Genomic DNA, 10,801 nt, shown 5'->3' with positions numbered 1-10,801 from the left:
TTACATTCATTCAATATGTCCCTAAAAAGGGCCCTCGAAACCCTCAAACATGTAATTGAAAAAGTTCAGGACCAAACTGGGAACATTAAAAATTTTTCGGATACTAAGACAAATCAAAACAATTTATTTCATTATTCCATATAAAACTGCCCACCTGCGTCATAGTCACTAAATAAATCATAACTTGAGTCAGAAAACTCAAAATTTAAATTCGTGAATTTTTCCTGAAACTAGACTCATATATCTTCTTATTATTTTTTTTCCAAAATTTTTGGTCTAGCCAATTAGTTACAGTTTATTAGTTAAAATTTCCCCTATTCCATTATTCGACTACTCTGACCTCTCCTCACTATGAATCAATTTTCTCCCTATACAGAATTCAAATAATGATGTTGTTTGTTTCTCTTGAAATTAGATTCATAAGGAGTATAGAAATATAAATTATAACTCCTAATTATTTTTGTACAAGTTTTAATGAATTTATAAAGTCAGAACAGGGGATTCAGAAATCGCTCAGACCCTGTCTCACTAAAATTCAAATATCTCTTAATATACACTTCTTTTGCTTACTCTGTTTCTTTCATATGAAAATAGACTCAAAAAGATTTAATTCTATACTTATTCATCACCTAATTTAATTTCTACTATTCTTGGTGATTTTTCAAGATCACGTCACTGCTGTTGTTCAATACTATTTTAATGCTAATTTCACTTGTTCATGATTTCTTTGTATTAACTACCATTTAGGCATACATAACACCGAAACATGTTCTTCATTAGCCATTTCAATAGCTAATCATTATCAAATATTTACATACCATTCTTTATCCATATCATAAGGACATACACACAAAATGGCTAAGTCCCTATACATGCCATAAACTAGAAAGTTTGTAAACGAAGATACCCATTTGGTAACTTGATAGTCGGTAGTGTGAAGTGATCTTCGACGACCTCCAACCCAAGCTTGCTTTTAAGTACTCTAAAACATGGGAAAGTGAAAGAAGTAAGCTTATAAAGCTTAGTAACTTCACATAAGCTTACAAAGATTAGTAACTTCACATGTAAAATAATAAGCATTAGCAATCAATTTAGCTTACTAGTATGCTATCATAATTTGCTTAAAAAATGTTTAATTCTTACTTTCCCATCTTACTCATCGATAACCTTACCAAAGGCTCTAAATACAAAAGGCACCTTACTTAATAGCTTTTTTACATACCTGCAACATCTCACTTAACACATGAGTTCTCTTTCATAATATAGGTATATTGCCAATCATGTCATAAAGTGTCACAAGCATAACTGAAAATTCATCACTTACTTAATACTTGATAATCTCAATTACTTACAATCTTAATATTAAATAAGCCTTAAATGCATACCTGTACTCTTTCTTCATGTTTCACCTTGTCGTTTCTTTGATTACTCTTTGAATTACTCGGGAACCTTTTCCTTTTTGAACTTACTATTGCCATATCTTGACATGGTCTTACGTGGTATCCTTGCCTTAAGAACTCACCAATGCCATGCCTTAGCATGGTCTTACATGGGACCTTTGCCTTATAGTGACTCATCAATGTCATGTCTTGGCATGGTCTTACATGATTTCCTTGCCTTATAAAACTTATCAATGCCATCCTTATCTTACCAAATGCCATGTTCCAAACATTGTCTTACATGGTATCCTTGTCTTACCAAATGCCATGTTCCAAACATGGTCTGACATGGTATCTTTGTCTTAGTGCCAATGCCACATCTTGATGTGGTCTTACATGGTATCCTTAACCAATGCCAATGCCATGTCTTGACATGGTCTTACATGGTATCCTTAACTGTCAATTCCTCAATAAATGCCATGTTATGAACATTGACTTTTCCGTTAATTCTTCCTTAATTGCCATGGTACAACCATGGACTTTGAGGTATCAATGCCTTGTCAAGTCATAGCTAAAACATACTTGCTCAAATTCTCAAGGTTAGTCGAATAACTCAATAATAACAATACTAATAACAATAATTGCATAATAATAAAATGCTACTCAACTTACATACTTACATTCTCAATCTCATCATATCATCAACTTAACTTATTCTCATCAAACTATGCTAGTCCATACTTTCTTGTTATCATACAAAGCCATAATGCAAAATATGGTTTTACATATAAATTATACAAGTTCTCTTTCCAATATCGAATTATTATCGAACATTAGTCATTATATCTGAAACTCAATACTAAAGTATTTATGGCCAAAATATCAATTTATCATTCAAACATGCATAATTAAATGCTTATTAAACATATGAACTTACCTTGATACCAAAACGACCATTTTACCAACTTTCTCGATTTTCGATTTTTCTCCCGTTCTAGGTCCAAATCTCACTTTCCGGGATCTAAAACATCATATTTCACTTATTTAATTAATGTACTATTCAAAACATTCCCTAACTCAAACTTTGGAAAAATTACAATTTTTCCCCTAAACCTTTGCAGAATTACGATTTTGCCCCTAGGCTCTGAAATTAAAATTTATCTATTTTTCTTATGTTTTATTACACGCTGTACATTTTCCCCTTCTATGGCAACATCAAATTCACACTCTATCACGTACTTATGAATATTAGGTATTTTTACCTATGTCGTTTTACTCATTTTCACTTAAAATCGTTAGCAAAAGTTGTTTAACATAATTTCAAGCTTCATATTCTACCATAAAACATCAAAATAAACACATTTAATCTATGGGTATTTTTCCAAATATGAACCCTAGCATGAATTATTGTTAGAATAAGCTAAATCAAGTTACCGGGACTCCAAAAAAGTAAAGAACATTAAAAACGAGGCTAGAACGGGCTTACTATTGAGCTTGGAAAGGTTGGAAACCCTAACCATGGCTTCCCCTGTGCTATATTCGGCCTCCATGAAGAAGATGGACCAATTTTGGCTTTATTTTCCTTTTTTAATTCTCTTAATTACTAAATGACCAAAATACCCTTAAAGGCTTTTCTTTCAAATTTGTCCTATTCTTGCCCATTTTTGTCCAAACATAAATATATTGGTCTAATTCTAATTAAGGACTTCCACTTTAAGAACCCATTTCAATTAAATCCCCTTTATTATCTAGAACACATATTTTGCTAATTTTACAATTTAGTCCTAATTATCAAATTAGGCACTTATACATAAAATTTCTTCATGAAATTTTCACACAATTATTCAATCAATGAATAAACCTTAAGACTTAATCGAAATAAAATTTTTTTGACCTCGATTTCGTGGTTTAGCAACCACTATTCCGTTTAGGCCCTATTTCGGGATGTTACAACTTGCATCTTAATCTGCCACAACGCAAATCTAGTGTTGCGATCCAACAGCGGAATTTCATACTTCAAATATGCCATTACCGTGATTGAGATAAAGTACAATGCATATTTACGCATAACATGTTGCCTCATTAAAAACCTTACCAGGAAAACCCAATGGGACAAAACCTTGGTTAAGGGAAAAAAAGTACAACGCGTATTTACTCTCCCTCATGAAAACATCACATACTTTATCATATTCTATATATTCAATCTTGAATACTAGTTTTTCAAATAACTATTCGAATGTATTTGCTAAGTATTTATATTACCATTCTTTTAAAAGTCATGAGTGAGGGAAATTTGGGGAAACATATTTTTATCTCTTCAGGAGATTCAACAATAATCCTAACAAACTTTAATCATGATTCTTATAAAAACACAAATAAGTATTTTGGATCATTTTATAATCCTCCTTCAACTACTCAAATTTTCCACATATGTTCAAATTATTTCAATTCATATAAATGAATAATTTCCCGAGAATTTCAATATGCTTCTAGCATTCTAAATCCTTCAACGATTTTAATATAAACTTTACTTTATAGTGATTTATAAAGGTTGTAACAACAACCATTAGATGCAAGTTAAATCTTTTCTGAATTCTCAATTTAATAATATATCTAAAGGTTGTTGCATCCACCACAAAAAAATATTATATCTTTTCATAATCAATACCAGTACTTAGTGAAAAACTTCATATTTTTATTCCACTTTTGCAAAACTACTTCATTTGTATCCTCATTGGCTTCATACCTTTAGGTATTTGGACTACTGGTCCAAAAATTCTACGAATTTAGTTGTAGTTGAGTTGCTTCTTTCTATTTTAATCAATTTATTCCATATCTATATTTCTCAATAGATTTATTCAAGATCTTCCTTTTATTTCATTATTTCAATAATAATATTGCATGCAAAATCACTGTCAACCATTTTTATTAATCGGTTCTACGTTTTCTCGAATTGACATAACTTATTGAGATATCTTATTTTCATTATTTTAAAATTTAGTTTCAGGTACTTGAATCTCTTCTAAAGTTTTACTTATTATTTATGTCTTGGGTTTCTTCTGGAACACCCACTTCTACTATATGACCATCTAGAAGAATTTTTATATTTGGAACCGATCAATCTATTATTTTATTCCAACTGATTGTCCTATTAGGACGTTGATTCAAATAAAAATATTAGATGGTATATAACACTTGGTTATTCTTATTAAGTTTGTAAATACATCTAACAGTTAACTTGTAATGTGTTATCCTTATTGAACTTTTGGTTCAAATTATTCTCCCTCTAACTCATTACAAGTTATTATTTCTCTCCCCCTAATGTTGGGAAAACTATTGAATCAAAATTGTAATCACAAATCATATCATAATTGAATCTTCAGTACATTCAAAACATCTAATAATACAAAGAAACTTGTAATTAATATATATTCTCAACTTTCTTTGAGGATTCATTCATCTTTGTGCATTGTGGTGGAGTAATTGGAACATATACGCACATATAAAAATTCAAAGATGAGAAATATTTAGCTCTTGATCAAAAACCAACTGTAATGAGGAGTATTTATAACTTATTGGCTTGATAGTATAACACGTAAATCAATATAATCTCATGTTGAAATAGAAAGTTTTGTTATCATAAGTAATGATTTAGCTATTAGTTGGAGACATTTGATAAACAATTCAGCTAAATCATTTTGTGTGTGAACATGAGTTACAAGATGCTCAAGTTTTATCTCAATTGACATGCAATAATCATTGAAAACTTCGGATGTAAACTCACTAACATTAGCAAGATGAATTGTTTTAATTGCATAATCTGAAATTAATCATTTAAACAAGTAATCTCGCAAACGACAGATTGCGAGTTGATAACACATGTGATTATTTTGTAGATGCATCTATCAAAATCATATAATATCAAAACCATCCACATGATGGATGAATGAGCCCATATTCATTTCAGAAATGCAAAACATTAAATCTCAACTTTAGCTAGTGAGTTTCTAATAATCAATTTTCATTGAGAACAAACAACAAATGAGAATTCTTTAAATTAAAGAATCTTCTAGTTCTTTAATTGAATGTCCATATGAATTCTCAATTAATTTTTGCATCATATACGATCCAAGATGGTCCAACTGGTCACGCCAAGTAGTAAACACATTTGTATTAGTAAACTTCTGGCATGTGTTTCAATTGTACTAAATTGTAACAAATTGATAATTTTATTATCATTCCTTTTAATTTGTATCGTCTTATAAGTACTATTGTGACATTTACTACTGGAAATGTCTAAATCAATGTGAAGTCTGTAATGCCACGAAGTCAATAAATATAATTTTCAAATAATTGTATGCAATATTCACTTCAGGGAATATGCCAAAATCTTCAAATGCCCAAAAATCTATTAATAGCAAACTTTGAGAGTGAATCTTATTTTCCATATGTATAACAGGTACATAACCAATGACTTTTCACACATAAGTTTTCTCTCTTGCAAGTTTTCATCAGTAATATTTTACCACGTAAATTTAATTTAGAACTTATTCTGAATACTGTAGAGTTATACTCACAGTTTTTAAAAAATACTTGCAACTTTAGATGCATTCAACCATAATAAGCTTTAGATAAAATTATCATATTCTATTGCTCGTGAGTAGATCTTTCACAGTCAAATATTTTGCTTTCAACCCTTTAATAGGGATGATGACAAAGGAATATCATAAATATTATAAATTAATAATCCAATCCCCTTTTTTTATTCATATAAAATATAATATTTTCCTCGTTCACAATCTCAATATGAGATCCATTACAAATAACTTTTAAAAGTAATGCATTAATCATCACAAATTTTTTACTTTTTAGATAGTGATATATTAGCTCTTCTGGAGCTTTCAACTAATTTTGTATTATCAAATATTCGAATAATATTTGTTTGTTTCAGTACCAAATAAGATAAATTTTTTCTATCTGTAATGATAGAATTCATTACTACATTTTCATATCATTCCTCAAAGAATATTAACAGAAACAAAATACTTGGGCATATGCCACATACGTAGCCAATAATTTTTCATATCATACTGATAACATAAGTTATCTTTACTTTTGAAAAGTTATCTTGAGAACTCTCATTGTTCTCTTATTCATTAATATGTTCCCACTGGTGAAAATAAAATAAAATAAAAAAACACACAAATTTTTACGTGGAAACCCTTTCGGGAAAAAACCACGGGCAGATGAGAAGAAAATTCACTATGTTGAATTCGAATGATTACAAGAGGAATAGACTATGCCTATTTATAGGCTTGTAAAGCCATATTCTAGTAAGACTGAAACACCTTATTTTAATCAATATAAAATAGATGGAGTTTAATAAGGTTTAGAAAACATATTCTAAAATAAAATAAAAGAAGTGTATTTCTATATAGATTTTACTTTTATTTTATTTTACCATTGTATTTTATTTAAATAAGGATTCAGGTCATTTAATTCTAACACCACTTTTAGTGGTCCATGAGTATATCTTTTATTTTTTTTATGTTTACATTCACTTCGGAGAATGTAACAAATCTAGTAAGATAGACTTATAAACATCCCAATAGATTCTTTATTTCATAATAACCATTGCAAACATGCGTGAGATTTCAAATCAAAATCTAACTATGCATGTTGTCATGATTAGTCTCCAATTATAATAAACAATAAATAAAACATAGTAAAATATACTCGAAGATCTTTAATGTCATTGTCATCACTAGAAGGTATGAGATAGTTCGAAAATATTCTTGATTTCATATGGATAACGATATCAAATCTTTCACCATCCTTAAGAATAGAAAATAAAATAAGTTAATCAAAACAATGATAACATATAATGAAAGAAGAATGAAAAATAATAATCAGATATGAAAATAATAATCGATATGAAACATTAAATAAAAGAAACTTCCTGTAAAAACTTTGCATCTTGTCGTTAAAGAAATTGAAAATCATGGAGGATAAATTTGATCGTCGATAAAAGGAACTATCACTTTAAGCAAGATTGTGCTGATAACGTGTTATAAAATAAAGAGACATGGAGAGAATAAAGAATAAAGAAAATATGAAAGCAACAGAGAATGAACTTTATTGATCAATACAAGTGGTTACAATGCTTCATCAGAGTCTCTATTTATAGGCATAAGAAGTATAAAAGAAGTAGATATCTAATTCTAATAACTTCTAGAATTTAAAGCATACCAAAACTTTATCTTGATCATGATGGACATCCATTTAATAAGATATTCATAACATAATTAAATATAAAATATTTTTAATACTATAATTATATATATAATAAATATATAATTAATAAATCCTAAAATCTATAAAATTTAAAATTAATGATAATAAAAAAATGTATGACACTATATATTAATTTAATAATATAATAACTATTTTTATATTTATCATAGATGATTCAACATGATTTATTATACAATACTAATAACATTACTAATAAATTTAATTTTGATGACTTGTGAATTTAGATTGTACTTTTTCTTTTATTTTTTAATAATTTGAGAACTTAGGTTTTACTTTTATTCTTGATTAATTAATGATTAATATTTTAATTGATATTAAATGTTTGTTACTAGTATTATCTTAATATAATTTTTAAATTTATAGTAGGTTTATCTTTATTTAAATTGGATTTTGAATAAAGTTTAAATTGAGTTTAAATTTAAATTTGAGCTTGGATTTAAATATATATTAGATTTAGTAGATGTAAAGTTGGTTAATTTGATTTAAAGGGTTTTGAATTTCAAAAATTAACTATATAATCCGACCTTAAATTGAAACCCCCATTGAACTGAAAAATCAAATTTATTCATAGTTAATTGAATTAGCTTGATTTGGTCAATTAAATTAATTTTACCAAATCATTGTATTTTAATAATGTTAGTTAAATACATAAAAAAATATTGAATTAATCTTAATTTTTCATAAAAATTTAAGTTGTTATAGATTAATATAAACGCATTGGACGGAAGTAGTCAAGAAACAGAGGCTTCAGGTGAAGATTTAAAACTAGAAAAGAAGAGGAAGAAAGTGTTTCCATTTCACACTTTTGCGTGCGGAGGCAGGGATACTCAAACACCTGTCTCATTATGAGCTACCGGATTGGAAGAGAATTGTTTCAATCAATCAAACCCACGTCTGAACACACTTGTCTTTGGACTGCAGGTCGCTCTTCTTTTTCAACTCCCAACTCAACTGATGTTTGTTGCTTTCTCCATTTATTAAACATCAAATTCATTCTTAGCTCTGGGTCTCTGTGTTTTTCCTTCTTATATACCTTCAAATCTTAGTAACTTCATTTCTAAGATTTAAAGCTTCTTTAATGGAAATCGCTTCAGGCAAATGGTTATCTCAACTGGTAAATATTGTTCTTCCATTGCTTCCAACCATCTCAAGATATTATATACATATTTATTTTATTATATGAATTTTATGATGGTATGATTGGCAGGAAATGGAGGATCCCACTTTATTCCCACAATACCAAGTGATAAACCCTATTGACTATTCATTTCATGATATCAATTTTCACTCTGAAAACTATTCAACCAATCCATATTATACCATTGGTAATTCATTCATTGAAGCTTCTCACGAGGTCGACGACTTTAAAAGGCCAATGAAACAACTCAAAACCAACAGTTGGAACTCTTGCATTACAGAAAATAACATCCCACCACCGCCAAAGCCTTCTTCTTCTTCCTCGTCTTCTCATTTAATCTCCTTCGACAACTCCAATTCATACTATGCCGTAGACTATGACGTGAAACCGAAAAATGAGGTGGGTTCATTCACAAGGACCCCATTACATGCTCAAGATCATGTACTTGCTGAAAGAAAACGCCGTGCAAAGCTTAGCCAGAGTTTCATTTCTCTTTCGGCACTTATTCCTGGCCTCAAAAAGGTAACAAGTCTTTCTGTCTAATTATATATATTCAAAGATTTCAGTCTAGTTTGGGCTTTGAAATTAACTTGTGAGACATCTTTGGACTATTGTGCCTATGCAGACGGATAAGGCTTCAGTTCTGGGAGACGCTATCACATACTTGAAAAAACTTCAGGATCGAGTTAATGTGCTGGAGGAACAAGTTGCTAAGAAAACAATGGAATCAGGAATCTTTGTGAGGAAAACCCAAATTTATGCAGATGATGAGACATCTTCTTCTGATGAGAGCGTCCATGGACAATCTAACAACCCTTTCCCCGAGATCGAAGCAAGAGTTTCAGACAAGGATGTGCTCATTAGAATCCACTGCAAGCACAACAAAGGTTGCATATCAAACATCATAAACGAGGTCGAAAAGCTTCATCTCTTTGTGCTCAATAGCCACGTCTTGCCCTTTGGACAAGCCACTCTTGACATAACCATTACTGCTCAGGTAATTTATTCAGGTTTGCTTTTCAAATCTAACTTATACACAATCATAAGTATTTGTTTATACAACCCTTGAGACTTAAGCTTTAATTTCATGGTTATTATACAATATTACAGATGGAAGCTGAGTTTTCAATGACAGCAAAAGATCTTGTGAAAAGCCTACGACTGGCTTTGCTGAAGTTCATCATGTGATGAACTTGCAACACCATGTTCACACTGAGCCCTTGAGATCCCATGTAAGTTTTCCTGCGAAACATAAATTACAGCAAGACCAAGATGGAGAGTTCGAGTTATCAAAATTTCCTTCGTGATGAGCACATAAATTTAATTATCAAAACCAGAGAATATAGTTTAAATCATTTTGAAGAAGATTACAAGCATAAATGATGTATAGAAGAAAAAGGAAGATTATGTGTTGGTGAGGAATGATGATTGTAATAGTTGTCTGCAAGGCACCGACAGATGAAGACCTTGTGAGAGATTGTAATATGCCACAGTTTCTCTCTTTTGACTTTTTGACTCTTCGATTTCTTTAGTCTGTATCTGTTTTCCAACTATACTTATCATAAAAAGTGCTGGTTTTGAATTTGTTCCAGGATTAATACGAGTATATATCCTTTCTTTTAATAATATTATTTTTCATACTTTATACATTAAAAAAATAAAATATTTCCTTAGTACAATTTATATTCAATTTTTACTATTTCACCTATAATCATTATTAAAAAATTTTAAATATAATATTTTCTCACACTCATATAGTAAGTGTGATATAATGTAGTAAACAAAAATTTATGTTTCATGGGTATGTATATATTGATTAAATGTCATCATTAATCATGTCCAATTCAATTATGAAATTATAAAAAATTATTATTTTATACAATAAATACTATTTTAAAAGCATTTTGTATAAATCTTGAAAAATATATATTAACAAAATTTGAACAAAAATACAATTTAAATTTTAAAT

General features: G+C 29.3%; 1 protein-coding gene across 1 annotated transcript; it reads left to right on the top strand.

The window, feature by feature from the left end:
• Positions 1-8,379: 8,379 nt before the first annotated feature.
• LOC108477856 (transcription factor bHLH19-like) lies at positions 8,380-10,414 on the top strand. Its single transcript, XM_017780338.2, has 4 exons — positions 8,380-8,808; positions 8,902-9,354; positions 9,458-9,829; positions 9,943-10,414. Exons 1-4 carry the CDS (start codon positions 8,773-8,775, stop codon positions 10,018-10,020), a joined length of 939 nt encoding a protein of 312 aa, XP_017635827.2. The 5' UTR covers positions 8,380-8,772; the 3' UTR covers positions 10,021-10,414.
• Positions 10,415-10,801: the final 387 nt, after the last annotated feature.

Source organism: Gossypium arboreum, chromosome 12 (assembly GCF_025698485.1).
Source record: "Gossypium arboreum isolate Shixiya-1 chromosome 12, ASM2569848v2, whole genome shotgun sequence".
NCBI classification, from domain to species: domain Eukaryota; kingdom Viridiplantae; phylum Streptophyta; class Magnoliopsida; order Malvales; family Malvaceae; genus Gossypium; species Gossypium arboreum.
The sequence above is the reverse complement of the archived record's forward strand: the minus strand, read 5'-3'. Positions and strand labels throughout refer to the sequence as shown.